The sequence below is a fragment of the Anabrus simplex genome, chromosome 2 (genome assembly GCF_040414725.1).
Source record: "Anabrus simplex isolate iqAnaSimp1 chromosome 2, ASM4041472v1, whole genome shotgun sequence".
Lineage (NCBI taxonomy): Eukaryota > Metazoa > Arthropoda > Insecta > Orthoptera > Tettigoniidae > Anabrus > Anabrus simplex.
Genome location: NC_090266.1, coordinates 634,126,237 through 634,148,486, shown reverse-complemented (window position 1 = coordinate 634,148,486; position 22,250 = coordinate 634,126,237). Strand labels below are relative to the sequence as shown.

Below are 22,250 nucleotides of genomic sequence, written 5' to 3'. Positions count from 1 at the left end.
TAAATCTTTGCAATCTCTTCCTATAATCATTTTTAATATGGATAAAATCCATCAGGAGATCCGGCGAAGGTGTCATATTGGGTGCCTTGGCGGCACTGAACCGGCGGCCGGACTGCATTCTTAGTCATTACCCGTCCAGGAGCAGTTTCCAGCGCGGTTCACACATTTGACGACGGTCCGGAACATTATTATTATTATTATTATTATTATTATTATTATTATTATTATTATTATGCGTTGCTGGAATGAATGATGACAGGGAAAACCGGAGTATCCGGAGAAAAACCTGTCCCGCCTCCGTTTTGTCCAGGACGAATGTCACATGGAGTGACCGGGATTTGAACCACGTAACCCAGGTGTGAGAGGCCGGCGCGCTACCGCCTGAGAAACGGAGGGTCCTTATAAGTACATTAAGAACAGTAAAATCAATTGGTCTCACCTCCTTTTACACCCCACCGCCGTTAAGTTTATTTACCGCCACCCCCCCCCCCCAAAATTAAAAGAAGGCGTGTTTCTTTATGTTTAAAGGGGATTTCAAACACCAATGTTCACGTCTATTACATTCAGTTTTGAGATATAAGTATCCCCATAAAAATAATTTAATTTTTCACTTCATTTCACACTACTCCCCCCCACCCCCTCAAAAAGTACTTGTTTCTTTAATGGTAAAGGATCTTCTAAATACCAATTATCACGACTCTAACTTCTTCAGTTTTTGATTTATGTGTCCTCATGAAAGGAATTCAGCTCTTTTACACTCCCGCCCCCCAAAATGGTTTCCCCCCAAAACGCGTTCGTTTTTCTTTGTTTTTAAAGGAGATCCAAATACGAATTTTCACGTCTGTAACAACTTTAGAATTTTATTAGATGTATGTATTCTCATACAATTAAGTCAATTAATTTTTTTATTCTTTCACCCCCCACCCTTCATTGGATTTTCCGAGAATACGTGTTTCTTTACTCTTAAAGCAGATTGCAAATATCAAATTTCACGTCTGTAACATCTTCATTTTTGAGATATCAGTAGCCTAATTAAAAGAATTCAACGCCATTTTCAGTCACTTTTACCCCCCCCCCCCATACACCCAAGTGGTATTTCCGAAAATTAAAAATACACGTACCTTTATGTTTAATAGAGATAAAAAATATCATTTTTCACTTCTGTAGCATGTTAAGTTTTTTATAATTTCACCCCTTCTTAGTTCCCCTTAAGTGGAGTTTCCAAAAACAAATCACCTATATTTCTTTACATGTGCAGGAGATTTCAAACACCCACTTTTTACGTCAGTAGATTTTACGTTTCCAAGATATTCTGTAGATATTTTCTTTCAAAAAATTCACCCCAATTTGTCACTCCTGTTTAACCGCCATTAATTGGATTTTCCAAAAACTAAAAAATACGTGCTTCTTCATTTTTAAAGGAGATCCCATATACAAATTTTCAGTTCTGTAATATCTTCCGTTTCTGAGATATATGTGTCCTCATTAAAGACATTCAACCCATTTTTCCCCCTTTTACACCCCTCCTATTGGGATTTACAGGAAACAAAAACATACGTGTTCCTTTATTTTTAGAGGAGATTCTAACTACCAACTTTTACATCTGTAAATTTTAAAGTTTTAAGATGTAGACAAACTCATTTTAAAAAATTCACCCCCCTTTTCAACCCCCAATATTTGGATTTCTCCAAAAACAAAAAATACGTGTCTCTTTACTTTTAAAGTAGATCCCAAATACCAATTTTCAGGTCTGTAATATCTTCAGGTTCTGAAATATAAGTAGCCTCATTAAAGGCATTCAACCCATAATCACCCTTTTACACCCTTCCTATTGGGATTTTACGAAAACAAAAGAATACATGTTTCTTTATTTTTAAAGGAGATTCTAAATACCAATTTTTACATCTATAAACTTTAAAAGTTTTGAGATATAGATACACTCATTTTAATAAATCACCCCCTTTTCACCCCCCCCATTAATTTTGTTTTACAAAAACAAAAAATATGTGTTTATTTTTAAAGGAGATCCCAAACGCCAATTTTCAGGTCTGTAATATCTTCAGGTTGTCTAATATAAGTAGACGCATTAAAGTCATTCGACCTCTTTTTCAACCTTATCCACCCTTCCTATTGGGATTTCCCGAAAACAAAATATAAGTGTCTCTTTATTTTTAAAGGAGATTCTAACTACCAACTTTTACATCTGTAAATTTTAAAGTTTTAAGATGTAGACAAACTCATTTTAAAAAATTCACCCCCCCCCCCTTTTCAACCCCCAATATTTAGATTTTTCCAAAAACAAAAAATACGTGTCTCTTTACTTTTAAAGTAGATCCCAAATACCAATTTTCAGGTCTGTAATATCTTCAGGTTCTGAAATATAAGTAGCCTCATTAAAGGCATTCAACCCATAATCACCCTTTTACACCCTTCCTATTGGGATTTTACGAAAACAAAAGAATACATGTTTCTTTATTTTTAAAGGAGATTCTAAATACCAATTTTTACATCTATAAACTTTAAAAGTTTTGAGATATAGATACACTCATTTTAAGAAATCACCCCCTTTTCACCCCCCCCCCCACATTAATTTTGTTTTACAAAAAAAAAATACGTGTTTCTTTATTTTTAAAGGAGATCCCAAACGCCAATTTTCAGGTCTGTAATATCTTCAGGTTGTCTAATATTAGTAGACGCATTAAAGGCATTCGACCTCTTTTTCAACCGTATCCACCCTTCCTATTGGGATTTCCCGAAAACAAAATATAAGTGTCTCTTTATTTTTAAAGGAGATTCTAAATACCAATTTTCACATCTATAACCTTTTATAGTTTTGAGATATAGATACATAAAATACTACCCCCTTTTCACCCCCTCCTTAATTGGATTTTCCAGAAACAAAACAAAATACGGGTTTCTTTATTTTTAAAGGAGATCCCAAACACCAATTTTCAGGTCTGTAATATCTTCAGTTTCTGAGATATAAGTAGCCTCATTAAAGGCATTCAACCCCTTTTTCACCCCTTTTCACCCCTCCTATTGCGATTTTCCTAAAAACAAAGAAATACGTGTTTCATTATTTTTAATGAAGATTCTAAATACCAATTTTTACATCTGCAAACTTTAAAAGTTTGGAGATATAGATTCACTCATTTTAAAAATTCACCCCTTTTCACCCTCCCATTAATTGGATTTTCCAAAAACAAAAAAATACGTGTTCCTTTATTTTTAAAAGAGATCAAAAGTACCAATTTTCAGGTCTGTAATATCTTCAGTTTCTGAGATATAAGTACTGGTATCCTGATTAAAAGCATTCAACCCATTTTTCCCCATTTTTCACCCTTTTTCACCCCTCCTATTGGGATTTTCTGAAAACAAAAAAATACGTGTTTCCTTATTTTTAATGAAGATTCTAAATGCCAATTTTTAGATCTGTAAAATTTTAAAGTTTTGAGATATAGATATCTTCTTTTTAAAATTTCACCCCACTTTTCACCCCCTTAGCGACGGAATATCCAAAAATCCTCTCTTAGCGAGCACGTACATGTTAATATGAATATATACTCAAAATTTCATTTCTTTGTGTCCAGTGGTTTCGGCTCGGCGATGATGAATCAGTCAGTCAGTCAGTCAGTCAGTCAGGACAAGTTCTTTTATATATATAGATTAACAGCTTGCATGTTTATTTCAAAAACTGATCAAAATTTAATGCACACCAAAAACCAAATCAAACCCCATGGCGCTACAGCCCCGAAGGGCCATGGCCTACCAAGCGACCGCTGCTCAACTCGAAGGCCTGCAGATTACCAGGTACCGTGTGGTCGGCACGACAACTCCTCTCGGTCGTTATTCATGACTTTCTACACCAGAGCCGCTATCTCACCGTCAGATAGCTCCTCAAATGTTACCACGTAGGCTGAGTGGACCTCAAACCAGCCTCCAGCTAAAAGTCTCTAGCCTGGCCGGGAATCGAACACGCTACCTCCAGGTAAGAGGCAGGCACGCTACCTCTACACCATGGGGTCGGCATTTTAATGCCACACACACACACGCGCGCACACACACACACACACACACACACACACACTATATATACACATACCTGTATATATTCATAAGAACATCAGCACATGTACTGCGTGTAACCACAAGGGTCCTGAATTTTACAGAAACGCTGTTACAGTTTGAACAAATAAATAACTGCTTGGACTCGCACTTCACGGAAGGAAGATGCGACAGGGGATTATCACACAAAGTGGACTATATTGATAATTATGAAATATAAAGGTGGTGGTGCAGTCTTTGATGATGCCTGTTATGATACTGTTGAGAGTATTTCGGGTAATACCTAAACCTTTCAAAACGTTCCAGGTGTATTTTTCTGTACCTCCCATTCTACCAAACAGCAATCCTTTAACTGACCAATGTTCAAGTCCGATATTGTAATATTCGCTTAAATATGGGAGGCATGGTTCATAAATATATCTTTTGTCTGTGTCAGCCTCAATCGCTTGCTCAATGTCTCTTTCAAGACTTGGATCGAACACTAAACCAGTGAGCTTTTGCGGATGAATGGCAAGCATATTGGCTCTTCTATTCCACCCCTTAGAAGACAAAGTGGACTTCTTCATAAACTTACTAATTCATTTCTCTTAATACAGAAGGTAGAGCTAATCTAACCCTGTGGAGTGCTCCTTGGGGCATATACCAAGCATCTGTCCTAAAGTTTTAGTCTCGCCACAGTCAGGATGACGGCAGCGGGTTGTACTAGTGCACCTTCCGGGGACTCTCAAACCGCCGAAGACGACAATCCACTGCGATTATTCACACAAAAGTTGGCAATTGTCAGGTCAGCGTATACTGAGATTCCCCTTCCTCTCAAGGAGTGACAAGCCCATGTATGCATTATAGTTTCCATTATAAACAATACAGAAGTATTACAAACCTTCAATATTTTGATATATACATATATTGTACGTGTTAGTAAAATAGGTTTGTAGAGCGTGACATTCTGTTCGTGTTGTCAAAATATTTTCGGTATGAAGCATTTTATTTATCTAGAAAATACAGTAGAACTATCTATAGTGCAGAGGGAAGATCACTCTACGTCATCATCAGCTAACGGCTCCGAACCACCCAGCTACTTTTCAAAAATTCGTTGTAACAGTGCCGTTGATTTTACAGCAAGCTTGTTATTACCTTTAAATTTAGGATGTGATAATTGATCATTCATCAAAGTTTCAAAGAAATCTGTTAGGTACAACCCAAACTGTTCTTTGAGAGCGCTTTGTGATACAGATACCATGAATCTGACCTCGGAGTCATGCGAAGATATTTCGAGCGACAGATGCTTAACAAAGTAAAGTATACCTAAAGCGTCCGTTGAAAACATTCTTTCCCCAGACCTCAAACCTTTCCTTCCTCAGTTCAGATCTATTTTCTTCAATGCATGTATGATAATGGGAAAGAGTGATCTTACTCAGTAACGATATTATTAAGTAAGAAATGAATTGTATAAAGAAGAAACCCGATAAGAAAATATTTAAGTAATGAATGAAATTATAAAAATGGTAGCCTATATATAGCACCATATTTATTTATTAATCTGTTAATGCATAGTGCGGTTTTCCGGAGGATCTGCTTAGTCAAAGGCGACGTAAGGATAGCGTTATCAACATCCATATAGTGCATGCATGTACTTTGCGATGGCCACAGTTACTGTAAATAATTGTTAACTATAAACTCAAAGTTAGAAAAATTAGCATATTTTATATTACAAATAGTGATTGTCCATTGTAATTATCTGACCCGTTGGCTGAACGGTCAGCGTACTGGCCTTCGGTTCAGAGGGTCCCGGGTTCGATTCCCGGCCGGGTCGGGGATTTTAACCTTAATTGGTTAATTCCTACGGCACGGGGGCTGAGTGTATGTGTTGTCTTCATCATCATTTCATCCTCATCACGACGAGCAGGTCGCCTACGGGAGTCAAATAGAAAGACCTGCACCTGGCGAGCGCAACCCATTAAGGGATATCCCGGCACTAAAAAGCCATACGACATTTCATTTCCACTGTAATAAAAAAAGTAATAGATAGATAGATAGATAGATAAATGTCTTTATTAGCGCAGTTAAGGCCATTGGGCCTTCTCTTACACTAAACCAATTAGTATACATTAAAGTCATAAGTAATACTACCGTAATTAATACTAGAAGACACAATTTAAACACAATCAAAATATAACTGAAATAAAACTCCACCACAGTGAGACATACATACAACAGCAATGATAATAATAATAATAGCTAGTAATGATATTGTAATAGTGATGGGACATTCGATTCATTTTACTGAATCGATTCATTTGATTCCGTTCACGTTACTGAATCGATACAGTGATCCGATTCACGGTTCATTGGTCACCGCTCCTACTGCATCTGTGTAGTATGTGCTGGTAAGACAGCAGCAACAGCATTCTGTGCTCGCAGCTCGCATCTGGTCTTCATACTATGAACTCCTTTCTTAGAAAAAATGCTAGTTACTCTAATACATCGAAGGTTTCCGGCAACGCAGGGTGGGAAAGGTTAGGATTAGGAAGGTAGCAGCCATGGCCTGAATTAAGGTACACTCCCAGCATTTCCTGGTGTGAAAATGGGGAAACTACGGAAAACCATCTTAACGGCTGCCGACGGTGGGATTCGAACCCACCATTCCCCGAATGCAAGCGCATAGCCACGCGATATTAACCGCACGACAACTCGCTCAGTCATTTTTGAAAATATGTATTTTTCTATCAGCTAAGGATTTTTTTAAATCGTCATATTTTTATAGGCTACCCGAGATGTACAGTAGCCCGCTGGCTTTCTGATTCAACACTGTTATTTCGTCTGTCCACATATGATTGAAGTCTTGTGCAACGATGTGACATATGAACTGAGAAAATATTGAGCCGTTCTTCCCAATATTAAACAGGTACTTTTGAGTGGTCATGAGCATGACCCAGTCATAGGGCAGGCTAGAGTCGAGTTTAATTGTCAAATGTCAACTAAGTTATAATACTAAGATTCATTAAACTAATAAATAGTATAACCTAATAGCCTACCTACTTACTAGCTACTTCAGAATTATGTTGTGACTACCTTTTTAACACTGCAAATAAATCCATCTATTATTTAAACCTCCCTGTAAGAAGAGGACAGTGAATGCAAATGGGTATTATTTTCAAATGAGCTAAGCTCGAGAGTCCATTATAGCATACGATTCTTTCAGTGTAGCATGGCTCACTGTATGTCTCACTGCAGTGAGCCGATAAGGAGCCGTGCGTATCTTGTGTCTCAATGAGCCGGCTCGTTCACGATTCTTTCCGTGTGTCATGGCTCACTGTATGTCTCGCTGCAGCGGAAGCTCGGTTCTCCGCGTGGCCAGTGAGCCGATAAGGAGCCGTGTGTATCATGTGTCTCACTGAGCCGCGCTCGTTCACGATTCTTTCGATTGCCATGATTCACTGTCTCGCTGCAGCGGAAGCTCGGCTCTCCGCGTATCCAGTGAGCCGATAAGGAGCCGTGTGTATCATGTGTCTCACTGAGCCGCGCTCGTTCACGATTCTTTCGATGTGCCATGATTCACTGTCTCGCTGCAGCGGAAGCTCGGCTCCCCGTCAACGTCCAGTGAGTGCGCCACTCAGCACTGTCCGCTGGGAGTAAGCTGAATCGTGTGCCGTGAGCTCGCCGTTCCTGTGAATCGATTCACTCGGACACTTGAATGAATCGATACACTGCTTCGAATCATGCATTCAGTAGCCAACACGATATTGTAATAGCACGATCACTGAAAGGCCAGAAATGCACAGGTCACTCGCATCCTGCTGTACCTCTTAACGCTCTTTTAAATGACACTGTAGTTGGTATTCCTCTGACGTCGTCCGATAAACGATTCCATTCTCGTGCGGCAAACACCGAGAATGAGCTGTTATATGCGGCAGTTCGATGGTGAGGGATGATGAGCAGGTTGGATGTTTGAGCTCTTTTATGTCTGTCATGAACATTTGAGAAGTAATGGAAACGCGAAGAAAGGTAAGATGGGGAAGATGTAGCAAGAACTCGATGGAGGAGAGACAAAGTATGATGGTTACGACGAACATGGAGTCGCGACTGTAAATACATTGTACATAGTATTCTAATACGGTAGTAATTAAAACAATAATGTCCGAGCTTAATCCCGTGGTGGTTGACAATCGGGATAGTGAAATTCCCTCTAAAGAGGAATTAACAAAGTGGGATAGTAAAATATTGTAGGATACAACAATTTTTCATTTTACATACTTTTGTAGTTTTATTGGTAGTATTCTACCCATGATGTTTTCATGAAAACTATTTCATTTTATTTATTTATTTATTTATTTATTTATTTATTTATTTATTTATTTTATTTATTTATTTATTTATTGTCACCCATCTTCGTTGGCTGATATAACCTTACATGATTTGCGTCGACTGCAAAGGAGATTGCATAGCCAATAAGACCATTAAGGATGCGAATGATAGTTTTTATAATGATGTCCAAGAACTGTAGGCAGTAATGACTGCATTACAATATTCGTAGAACAGTAATATTTAGAGTAGGTAGTGAAAAACTATAGTGCAATAGTGTTGCAAAGATGGAAGGCTGAAAAGATGTAAAGCCGCGTATCGAGAAAAAATAATGCATTTGTTGTAGACGACCAGTCTCCACATGCTATGGCCTACTGACCCATGAGTAGGTTTAGATAATAGTCGTGTCAGAAAAGTTCAGTTATGTACGTTACATAGGGATATCCTTGAAAATGGGCAATGAACGAATCCAGTGGAACACACGTTTATGTATGGGATAGGTAAGGTAGAGAGACAAGTTCCTGTGGTTTCTTTGATGGATATGAATGCTGAATAAGACGTCCAGTTCCACCTTTTTTGCACTTCTTTACTTCACACAACGAATTGTTCATTGCTCGTCGCAGACAACCAGACTCAAAATGTTTGATTTTGACATATTCTTTTTCAGTTGATGCCTGCATAACTATTCGTAGAACAGTAATATTTAGAACAGTGAAACACTAAAGTGCAATACTGTTGCAAAGATGTAAAGCAGCGTGTCAAGAAAACTAATTATGCATTTGTTCAGCTGTATTCTACCTGGAAGAGCAATGTGAAATCAATTATGCTGCGCGGATCGGAATCGTGAAAAGACACAAATGAAATCATCAACAGGCTGCAAGTTTTAAAAAGTACATGTCACACAATAATGTTAATGTGCTCGTCAGAAGTACTGACATATAGGTAAATATATGAATACATACGGAATAAATTAATAAAATAAATTAATTAAAAATAATTAATCGAAATGTCCGTAGTATGAGTGCCAGAATTCACCAGAATGGATCCCTCGAATTTTCATAGAGCATGATAATACTCTCTCTCCCAGGGCGTGTACACAAAGCTGCGTACTGGTACATCTGCTTCAGGCCTTACCTAACCTTCTGAAAACAACTAAACAGGTAAGAACTGCACCTAGCTTCATCATTAACTCCACTGATCATAAAATACCTATATTCCGAATAATATCGGTGCATGGGCACCTCATCAACAAACCAAAATATACATAAAATACACTCACAAAATACCGCTGGAAGACTCCATTTTTACAACAACAACAACAACAGTAGGAAACCAAAGGTGAGGACCAAGCTACCATTTGCAGTTAGTCCGTTGAAAGTTCATTAAAAACTACATATATGTGGATGAATACCCTTCACTGTCTCTGTGTATCAACACAACTTACATATTCTCATAATTGGCACTTGTTATACCACATTGATACTGTACCTTATAATTCAGTATTCACTAATCCTAACAATTGGTTTAAAGATACATTCACTCGAGCAACACACGCTCGCTGTTCTAGAACATAAATTATGGAAAGTCTGAGACACAGTACCCCATAGCTTTTACCAGCATATAATACCAAGCCGCCACAAGTGATACAATACCAAGTGCCTAAACACTCCACAGTAGTAGGTTAGTACCACACTTCACATTCTACAAACATTATCTCACCACGTTCCATCAAAATCGCATCTCCTCTTCCTCCCAAAGTTTGAAGTCAAGTTTTCTCCACCAAAGTTTGAATTAAAGTCCTCCGCTGTTTTCTCACATGCCTATATAGATCTCAGCTTCCCTCTACACATTCATGATACTTCTAGATTGATGCTGGCCATCCAATCACGAGTGGAAGATTCTCTTGTCATTCCAAGACCACGCCCTGAACCTCTTGCGGATCCGAGACAATAACAACATCAACGGACACTGGGGTGTTCCACATGACTCATACAAAGTTTCCAAGTTGAAAATTACACTGTTTTCCCATCCGTTTGTTCAAAACAAATTACTCATATGGCATATGGAGGCCTTCCACCTTAAAATATTAAGAACAAAATATACAACTGAAATAATGATGATGATGATAATAATAATAATAATAATAATAATAATAAATCGAATAATGACTCATAGTTCTTCGTTATTTTTCATATAAAGAAGAATATTTTCATTTGTTTCTTCTTTATTGTCAGTGACAGCGGACATTATGTGATCCATAGGTTGCATAAATTCACCAGATGTGTTTTGCAACGTGTGCTGCTATGTAACAAACAAATAGAATATGTTCCATGAGGTGCCATCTTCCATTAGCACTCCATGTAGCAATCGATGCTCTAGTGAATCTTAAGTTGGTTTCCTTGATACAATGTTAAACATATGTAAATGGTTGATGTATATCAAAAAAAACGGTGGGTGGTAGAGACAAATGGTTCGCATATTTTGAATCAACATGTTTCCGTTGTCTTAGAATGTGTGTTGGTTACCAAGGTATCCACCTAAAGTCATTTTTGTTGGTCGGTGTTATGGGCATGGGCATCAGAAAAATCATATAAAAGGAAGAGAGTGAAGTCAAGTCCTCTCCACCAAAGTTTGAAGTCAAGTTCTCAGCTGTTTTCTCACATGCCTATATAGATCTCAGCTTCCCTCTACACAAACACACACACGCACTCAAAAAAGTAAAGAACACAATTGAAAAACAAGTATTTGATACGAAAGCCTGCGGTGCTCGGAGAGAAGGAGGGCTGAACACTTGCGGAGATGTTATAACAAGGATGAGGTTGAACATTTGGTGAAGGGCTGAAGAGCACCGTGAGCAATGGAACTGATGCCCTCTGTTCCAGTGGAAAGTAAAGTGCACTATACAAGATTCATTGTACTCACTTTGACGAACACGCAGTACTTTGGAAGCGGTGACAGCGAATCCGTCCTGGCCCACACCTCGAGTACCGCACGTCCACTCCCCTTCCTGGTCGGTCTGGACGCTGGCAAAGCGCACACTACAGTCGTTGCTGATGTTCCCGAACGATGGGAACTGTTTCACAACAACAGCGACGCTAGTGGAATCACTGAGAGGACGCCACGACCACTGACATTCCTCGACGGTGTGGTCCAGTGAACAGCTCAAGAGCACCATCGCGCCTACGTCAACGCTGATCTCCTCGGCAACATCCGAGTCACCTGGAACAACAAAACACAACAATGTATGTTTAAACTTCAGTAAGAATAAACTTCCTATTGTTATTGAAACTGTCCATTTAAAACGGAGTTTGAAGAAAACTAATTGGTTCTACTATCTTAGGCTCGAAACGGGATACAAGGTTCCCAAGTACTTGTATCAAATGCGTTTTTGTTGCTGTGACTGCTAAGGCATCCTTGGCACTAGTGAAGAGATTAGCTCTATACCTGGCCTCTTTTGACCTTCGACATCAACCTAGTGCTCATTGCAATTGTGAGCTAAATGAACCCCAGGGCCAAAGGCTATGTATCTCCGAAAATGAAAGTCTTATTTCTAAATATCTCCAACTTCCTTACGGGAAATCGAAGCCATATCCTGTCCCGTGAAATAATCTCACCTTTAACCCTCGATCAGGCAACCCCACCAGTTAAGGTAAAAAGCTATATTTAAGGAAAGAACTATAGAATGCGGATAACTCTAACAATAGTAATCCCTTCAATGTGCCTGAGAAATAAACGTTTATTGTTTTTTTCCACAACTTAAGGGGCTTGTGACGTCAATATCTCATAAACAACGTGTGTCTAAAATCTGTAATAATAATAATAATAATAATAATAATAATAATAATAATAATAATAATAATAATAATGTTATTTGCTTTACGTCCCACTAACTACTGTTACTGTTTTCGGAGACGCCGAGGTCCCGGAATGTTATCCTGCAAGAGTTATTTTACGTGCCACTAAGTCTACCAACACGAGCCCGACGTATTTGAGCACATTCAAATATCAACCGGACTGAGCCAGGATCGAAGCTGCCAAGTTGTGATCAGAAGGCCTGCGCCTTGACCTTCTGAGCCACCCAGCCCGGCTAATTAGAAAGTGATAAGATTGCTAAGAGAGCGGCTGCCGCCTAAAATATTAGCTATCATCCTAAATCTCTCTTACAATGAGTTGAGAAACCACAGAATACCTTTTCTGAGTGAGTGATATGTTATCCCACTTGTCTTATAAATGTGCTAGAGCCTGGAATTGAATAGAAATCGGTCGAGAGGGGACCAACCTCAGTAGGAATCTAACTCACAATCTGGAGTACGATGTGCTATAAGGAGCACATTACGACGAAAACAATTACCACTAATACCACCAAGTGACAAGCAGAGGAACACCGGTGTGAGCAACCTCAGAGGAAATGTGTTCTTTTGTAGAGAACAATTGAAGTTTTAGGTACAAAACGAATATGTCCATACCAACTAAAGTGAATCGGTTATTTTTAAATCCCGTAACTCACTAATTTTCTCGTTTTCGCTTTATGTGAGAAACGAAAACTGATCTTTCTGCATAGAAATGCCACAAATTCGGTGTATAGAATGGACTTGGATCTGAAAAATATTGATGATTACCTGCCCAATGAGGAGGAATTTCAAAGATCCTAGGAAAGTGTGTATGACTGGGACGTCACAGACAGAGAGGTAGAATGAAAATGATGTTAATTTCAGACAAAGTTTCTACATAGTTTCATTTAAACGAACTTATTTTTTCATAAGTTTGTCAACACACTTTGTTACTACCTACAATGTGAACCTTTTTGAGTAGATGAACAATAATATTTAATAATGTCATTGTGAAAAACATGTGCCAATTTATAAATAGAACCTGAATTTATAGTTTATATGTACAGTACTGAATGCACTTACGTTTATGAAAATTGCATCACCAAGAAGCAAACACGTGACAGATTATAACTTTAGGCCTACACCACAGAGTAGGCAAGTGATAATACAAAAATGATTAAGTTTACAGATCTCTACGTGACCTTTGAGCTTGAGTTGTCAGTATTTTATGTAGCCTCCATGCGCTGCAATCAGAGCCTATAAACGTCGTGGCATGGAATCAAAGAGGCTCTGGATTGTTTCTGGGGAATCTCCCTCCACGCAGTTTGTATGCAAGTTCAAAAATCATCGACACTGGTCTCCGGAGGATCGTGACGAACAAGTTGTCGACCAACCATAGTCTATCTCAGACACGTTCGATGTGCGACATGTCAGGCGAAAGTGCCGGCCAGGGAAGCAGTGGCAACGTCGTTTTTCGAAGGAGGCTTGCATATTGCTCGCCACAGGTGGTCGGCATTGTCCTGCTGAAATGCGGCATGTGGAGTTGCCTGAATGATGCGGAGTACCTCCCTCATGTACCGGTTGCTGCTCAGATTTCCCTCAATACGTACACGGTGAGATTGGCTATTGTTCCCAGTGGTGCCCCAAACCATCACACTGGATGTTTGTCTGCTATGCGGCCCAACAATGCAGGCTGACAGACTGCGCTCACCACGGTAGAGTCGAACACGTATGCGGCCATCACTGCAAGACAGGTTGAAGATGGACTCGTCTGAAAATACGACATTCTGCCATTCAACACGCCAGTGACGGCATTCACGTGCCCATTGTAGTCTAAGGCTTTGATGCTTTCTGAAGAATGGAAGCTGAAGCAATGGCATGTGCGCAACCAGTCCAGTCCACAGCAGACGAACCGTCTATGTAGATAGATTCACATATGTTGTAGTGCTCCAGCATCAAGCCAACACTCTTGGCGAAGTAGTACGGTCAGTTATGACCATGCGGACAAGATGGCTGTAATCCAAAGCCGTGGTCATATTGCTTCGTCCAGTACCCGTTCGTCGCTGCGTACGATCTTCTTCTATCCACCGCTTTCATACAGGCATGATTGTCGCAGCACCATGCTCTGTATGAGCCGAAATTTCGCGGTATTACAAAACAGTTTCCCGAAGACCGATCATTCTACCCCGTTCGAACTTGCTCCCATGCTGATATTGCGTTTTTGATGTCAACGAGACATACTGGCACTTGCTTTCACGTTTCCATCTTGCATGACATGGTGTAAAACCGACCTTGTCAGTCACACGACAGGTCTCTGTTGGGCCCACCCCATCTCTTTGCGATCCTAATCCCTTATTTTAAGTTCACTGTTCTACACATTCACCGAGTTTGGATTCATTCGGACCATTCTTTCACGGTGCTGCAATTTTCACAATCGTTATTATATAATGGTCAGATATCGTTAATTCTTTTGAAATCCTTTTAGCATTAACTTTTAAATGTATCTAACAAACATGGTGACATGTTAATCGAGTCCATTACATGCTTCCATGAATTTTTCAATTAAACTTTAAGTTCCAGAACCAAAAAATCTTATAAATATAATCTACATTATTAATTATTCAATTGTGTTTGTTTTCCGAGAAGTTTATCCATCTTGACTTAGTGAGTTCTGAAAATAAACAATTCATATTCGTTCAGTAGGCTTCTCGTATACAAATCCATTTCCTTACAGGCCATGGAGGTCCTTGAACGAGTGGAAAGTCACTACCCATAGCATCGACACTAAGTGAAATAGGGTGATTAGTTGGACCTTGGCGATATTTGCCTACACCGACTAATTAGTCATTCCTAGGCGAATTTCAGAGCCATTTCGCTCTCCAGAAGTGGTTCGTTTTTAAATCTTCCAACCTCCTGGAAAGGAAACGGGCCCATATCCTTCCGGGTGAGTCGAGCGCACATATAACTTCTTACTTAGGCAGCCGCATATACTATAGAAATACATTTAAGTGTATTTTTGTCCGTGATTCTAGGATTTGAGTTTCTTCTAGTTGACTTTTATCGTGGGTTAGGCGAGTTATACAAAAGCTGAAAATAGTTTCCTGTGAATTACTGTCTGTCTGTTACGTCACGTGGAAGTGGCTTAACATAACTTAACGAAACCCGCCATTAAGTTGATAAAAAGGGTTTTGTAATTTAGAAAATAAATTACTCCGTTAGTATGGGATAGAATGGTAGCTTAGAGGAAGATTTAAAATTGAATTTCCAAATCTCTCAATTAAAATTAGATCTATTGAAAAATACAGAGTAAATACAAAATTCCGTCTTTGAAGACGTAATAGAACAACGTCAAAACATGCAGAAATAAGATGGGAACTAACATCTTATCTACCCACATATTCCCACATGTTAAGTGGTGCAGGTGTTTATAAATATATCCAATCCTCTGTACGTCGCACCAGCACAGATACAGTAGGTCTTCTGGCGACGGTGGGATTAGAAAGAACTATAATTGGGAAGGAAGCGACTGTGGCCTTAATTATGACACAGTCCCCGCCTGGTGTGAAAATGGGAAATAACAGAAAACCGTCTTCAGGCTTGTCGTCAGTGAGATTCGAACCCAATATGTCCTGAATTAAAACTGACAGGGCAAGTATTATTTCCGTGGGTTACGCCCCTAGTTTGCACAGGTTTTTTTTTTTTTACAATTGTAACACCCTCATCTCCCCGTCAAACATCCCACACTTTCTAATTGCTCTTTCGTCACACCGGACAAAGGGTGGGTCGCGCAGTACGCATTGAATACCAGCACTGGCATGACATAAGCAACGTAAATGTCACGTCCTCCCATTACTGTCCACATCGAACCAGATACGTCATTCTAAGACCAGTGTGACTCGTGACGCTGCGCAGTGCACGTACAGTACAGTACGTGATGACAAACTAGCTATTGTTTACAGTACAGCTGTACTTTGTGTTGAGGGAGAGTAAGAATCGCCTTGTTGTCGCCGCTAGGTGGTACATGGGACGTTATCGACCATCCCGATTCACATGTTTTCGAATGACTACATCGATGGATGCGGGAGATTAGGATTATTTCATTGCCTGCCATTGCTGATCGGGAACGATCACCGATTCGTAGCATTCCGCAATTGGAAGATAGGACCTTGGGCACGTTTTCCGCGGATCCCACCCACACTACTGGTCAGCCTGTCATTTCGGGATCCATCAGCGCATTGCATTCAATACTCTCCATGACGATGTCGTGTACCACTACACTCAAGACCAACACCTTCAGCCTGCCGATCGCACTCATCGCACGGTATATTGTCGTTGGCTCCTTAATGAATCGGAGAGAGATAAGAACTTTCTGGAATGGTACCTGGCAGATTAATGTGTAAGCGGGGAACGTCAGCAGTCGACGTTTAGGGGCCTTACCTTCTCCCGAAACACCTCTGCGGACCCTGCTTCCCTGCCACGCTCTCCTAGTGTTATTGAAAGACGTCCCTCCTGCCGTTAGACGGAGGATGTGGTACTAACATGATGGGGATCCACCGTTTTCAAATGCTACAGCTTGATGGTAACTGACAGCACAGATGGATGGGTCAGGGAGGACCAGTGCTCTGGCTACGGAGGTCGCCGGACCTCAATCCATTGCATTACTCATATGGGAATATTTGAAGGAATTGATGAACTGAGTGGTACAGGGAAGCGCCGAAGTGCTGGTCACCTGACCGGACGCGTCTCCCACTGCCATCAGTAAGGAGCAGTTGCTCCGGACGTCGCAAGGTGTTGCACGTCAGATTGGACCATGCCTCGAGATAGAGGTTGCTCATGTTGAACTGAAGCGTCACTCTTTGTGTGAAGAAGAGCCTGTCCAGTATGCTCTTCTCTCACCACACTTATTACCTCCACTACGCAATCCCAAGGAATGTAGCAGTGGAAATGAGATTTTTAAAAATGATGTAAATATTTAATATCCTCACCGTTCGTGCGATGTATTTACTGAAGACAAACAATCTGACTTTTTCAGGGACATGCACATGCTCACTCATCCGAAAGTTGGTGTTCTCGTGACGGTTAACGCCAATTGCTATGCGCCATGCAATAAAGTAATAATTACACGTTAGACTTCCACATTCGACTCTACATCTCCATAACTAGTTAAAATACCACCAATTCCTACCTCGAATTTAATCGCTACAATATCCTCTATCATTGTATTCGCTGTACACAGTAGAACCCCGTTTATCCGAAATAAAGGGCGCGGAGCCACTTCGGTTGACACGTTTTTTCGGATGACACATGCTAAATATTTTCGGAAGTTAAATGTCGAAATAAAAATGCATAAACTCTGTTAGGCAAAGGTGCATACTGTTTATTAACATTAAAATGTTTACATAATGTCACTTGTTGTATAAAATCACTGATTTTCTTCTGAATTTTCCCGGTGCAGCGCTGTCGTACAGCTATGTCGCGCCACCGTTCAATTAACAATACATCAGCTGGTGTAGATTCATTTCTTTGTTCAACAAAGCGCAAAGCAATCTGAAATAATTAAACTATTGTTTTGTTACTACTGAAATGAATACTGTATACAGTAATTTTATTACAATACTGTAATTAAAGCGTGTGATACTGTATTTTAATAAAAATTCGAAATCAATCTTACCTCTAATGCATTAAATCTATCATCTAATGTAACTCGATTCTCAGAACTGCTATTGTCAAGGTCGGAGTCGTCTGCTTAATCTTCATGACGAATAATACAGTAATAATCATTATCGTAATAATAATAATAATACAGTAATAATAATAATAATAATAATAATAATAATAATAATAATTCCCGTTTGTTCAAGTAAAAATGCATCATGGAACGAACTGGAGGGTAAGAAACTGTTTTGTTTTATGCTACACATGCATTCTGGTATAAGTCATAATATAAAAATAGGGTTTGCCTAGTAGCTCTCAGCACGTATAGCAAGAGAATTACTAATATCGACGGTTAAGAACGAGAGGGTAAAAACAAAATATTAAAATACAATTTTGCTTGAGTATTTCGGTTAAGCCGTGTTCCGGTTTAGCGAAGTTTGGTTAATCGGGGTTCTGCTGTATACATATAGAGCCGTAAAAAGTTATTTCCAATCTTTTATGTCTTATACAATGTTTCATTGAACGTTTCATAGCAAAGATATTTAAAATTGTAGGTTTTTAGTATTTTTTCTGAGCTATGTTGTCTGATATGAACAGATGGTTATGAAAAACGAACAGCGTTCCGGAAAGGAGTGAGGCAAGGTCCCCCTCTTGTTTTCTATGTTCATATAGAACAGGCGGTAATGGAAATCAAAGAGGAATTTGGAAAACGAATCAAAAATCAAGGAGGGTAAATTAAAGATGAAGTAAGGAGGACATAAAATGCACACTAGCACAAGCAAGGAAGTCCTTTATTAAGATAATATTTACTCACTTTACACCTTGATATAGGAATTGGAAAGATGTCTTTGACGACATTCATCTGGAGCGTGGAATTGTAGGGAAGCGAAACACGGACAATAACTACCTCAGAAAGGAAGAGAATGAAGGATTTCGAAATGTGGTGTTACAGAAGAATGCTGAAGGTGAGATAGATCGAATCACGAGTGAAGATATAATGAATCGAACTGGTGAGAGAACGATTTGATTAAATTTGACCAGAAGAAGAGATACAATGATAGGATAAACCTTACGAAACCCAGGAGTTGTTCACATAGTTTCTAAGGGAAATTTAGACAGTTAGAATGGCAGGGTTAAACCTGGGCATGAATATGACAAACTGATTAGAGTAGACGTAGTAACGTAGAACGTGTTCGGCTCGCCAGGTGCAGGTCTTACGATTTGACTCCCGTAGGCGACTTGCGCGTCGTGATGAGGATGAAATGATGATGAAAACGACACATAAACCCAGCCCCCGTGCCAGCGAAATTAACTAATGATGGTTAAAATTCCCGACCCTTCCGGGAATCGAACCCGGATCCCCTGTGACCAAAGGCCAGCACGCTAACCATTTAGCCATGGAGCCGGACAGTATGTAATAGATACGTAGAAATGGAAAGGTTAGCACAGGATAGGGTGGAATGGAAGCTGCACAAAGCTAGTATATGGACCGATGACTCAAACATGAATATGCTATATCCAGCTATAAAATTATTCGTGCCATTTGTGAGGTAAGGAGTACTTACCAACAGAGGACGACTTTGCGCCCAAGCGTCACTTTGGGCTGGCATTAGAGCATGAGACTCGTCAATTCTCCTTGCGTCATCAGTGTCATATAATGATTTTTCCATTTCCACATTGCGCATAATAAAACTTACATTGAATTTACAAAGTTAATACCAGCAAGAATGCCGAGTTTGTATTCTTTTGCTTGTTGCTATAAAACATGTGAAACCATATTTTTACTTACTTCCCTAATCCCGTCGTCAATAGCGACCAAAGACATAACGATAAAACATATTTCCTTCGCTACAACCGATATAATAACAGGATATTTGCTATAGAGCAAGTGGAAAAATTGAAGATTTTTTTCGTACTACGCTTTGAATCTTCTCGGTAATAAGAAGTAATATTATAGGGTAGTTATTTTATTAGTTAGTATATTACTCACTTTATTGTCGTGTGATCCTTGCGTCGTAGCCTAGACAGTATTTCTTTCGTTTGATTTTTAATTCACAGAATACGTTTATTTTGTTGATTTTCATGTTTTCGTAAAGAATGCGTAAGGAATACAGTGTAGGATTTGTGAGTGTAAGCGAGTATAAAGGAGTAAGAGGGAAGTGTTGGAGAGTTTGAGGGAGATAATTAAGGTTTTCACGTTAGACAGGATTTAAGGCACGTAGGTCTCCTCCAAACAATGTACAGGATACGGTACGTGTACAACAAGGATGGATAAGAAAGGAGTAAGTTACAGAATACAAGTACCGACAGGCTAATGTTGTAACGGGAAGGAAATTGAGGGCAAAGGGACAGAATTCAAGACAGGTATCGGTGAGAAATCGCTATGAATGACTTCAGGTAGCATAGCAGAGGAGAGATAAGGAACAGGGAACTGCTGCAGAGAATGAGAGAATTAGTAGGAAAGTAACACGTAGGAAAGGGTAACGTAGAGTAGAGGATAGGAAAACGGAGGTGGAACAATGTCATGTGAAGGAGAAAAGGGAGGAGGAATTCTTCAGCCGTCAGGAAAGAAAGGCGTGACCTGGAGGGAAGGGAATCAAAGGAACTGGGTGGAGTTTAGGCCTTCTTAATGGGGGACTCCATTGTTAGGCGTATGGGGAAAGTGTGTGGAAGAAAGGGAACCAGGATAGAGTGTTATCCAGGATTTATTTTTAGGCAGATATTGAGGAAAGTAGACGTTAAATAGGAGGGTAAGTAGAAGGTGGTAGTTTTTCACGTTGGTACCAACAATGTAACGCAAGAAGGTGTAGGTAAAAACAGAACTGTTCTAGGATTTACAATCGGTTTGCTGAATTGACCTGAATTAACCCGTTTTTGAGGTCAGTTTAGATATCTTTCTCTTTGAACGGTTGGCACTGTTTTCAATTCCTCAATGAAAACATCCCCCATTTGGAGAAATTTATCTCATTAACATAGCTTGTCGGATTGAAAAAGTACCTTTCTTGAAAATATTGATTACAAAAACAATATTTGCGGTGTTCATAATGACGTTAAGCATGACTCCGTCCATCTTCGTAGTACTGGGAAACCCATTTGACATTAAACTGATAACAAAACTTTAAGTAATGACAACAGAAGTCTGTAATTTTGGAAACTTGTTAAGATAAGAGTTTATTATGTTCGGACGGAGCGTTCTGGTTTTAACAACATCTAAGATCGATGTTTGTCCATGCAAGGTTGAAAAATACGTTCTTAATATATTCCGATTACAATATCTAAGGCATTAAATATGCAAATATTGCATACCACACTTAAAATTAGCGAGAACGCAGCTATAACTTGTTGTCATTAGATGTGGGTGTTGGTCCAACCGTTCGCCTTTGTATGACATTTAAGCTCGAGAGTCCATACTTTTGAGTTCGATAGTAGTTGTGCATTAGGCAAAGACGTTCTTAATTCTCTCCTATAACTCCCTCCTTTCCTTTGCGGGCGGGATTTCTGTTTTACGTGTCGACTTTACAAGGTTTTACACTCGAATGTGTTTATACCCATCAATTAATCAACATTTCGTGTGCTATTACTATCCTAGTGCAGTCCCTGTAGCGTTGATTCTCCAATGACAGTGGGTGGTGTCTGCAGTGTATGGGAAAATTTGTGTTAGTGTGGTGGAAAATGGCGTTGTGTGTGAGCAACACGAACGTTCAGAACAGCACAAATACTCAGTCCCAGAGCCAGGGAAATTAACAGATTAAGATTAAAATTACTCGGGGCCTGAGGACCGAAGGCTAAGGCTCTGATCACTTACCTATGGAGCCGAGTATTATTACATAATAATTCCCTCAGCTGTGGAAATGAAATGATTTTATTTAGAAGCCGTCGTATGCCAATTACGACGTTGGATTCGCACTAACAGTTCGCGCTGCCATAGCTCTTAACAGTCAGCTCTCCTATCAGTGAAACTATATCGAGACAGAATAGACTGCTGAGAACACTTCGGCGAATGAACACCTAATATAATTATCAATGTTCTTTTACATGATGACATGAACGTCATTTTCATTAAATGATGGCCTGTTGTGAAATTTGCCATCTGAAAATGAACATGCGAACTTGAGGTACAATGATCTAGAAAGCTAACCCATCGACTACGACTTATGTGTAACTGGACATTGATATCAAGGATCCTGGACGTGAAACGTGCATGTTTCAAGGCCCACTTTATAAGTTCATATCAAAGAAACCATTTACTTCAAGACTGTCAAACTTTGATCACCTCCTAACATCGAGCAGGAATAAATGCATGCATTATATCAACTAACTATATCACTTGGTTCATCAACAGGAACGCAAAGAGCAACAGATCACGTCTAAAATTCAAATTTTCCCTCGTCTTTAGGT

At 39.5% G+C, this 22,250-nt stretch overlaps 1 protein-coding gene across 1 annotated transcript in view; it reads right to left on the bottom strand.

The window, feature by feature from the left end:
* LOC136864295 (uncharacterized) overlaps positions 1-22,250 on the bottom strand; it is a 423,236-nt gene that overhangs the window by 239,512 nt on the left and 161,474 nt on the right. Inside the window, exon 2 of the mRNA XM_067141087.2 lies at positions 11,290-11,586. Coding sequence (XP_066997188.2) covers positions 11,290-11,586 — 297 coding nt within the window. The remainder of the gene's footprint in view (positions 1-11,289; positions 11,587-22,250) is intronic.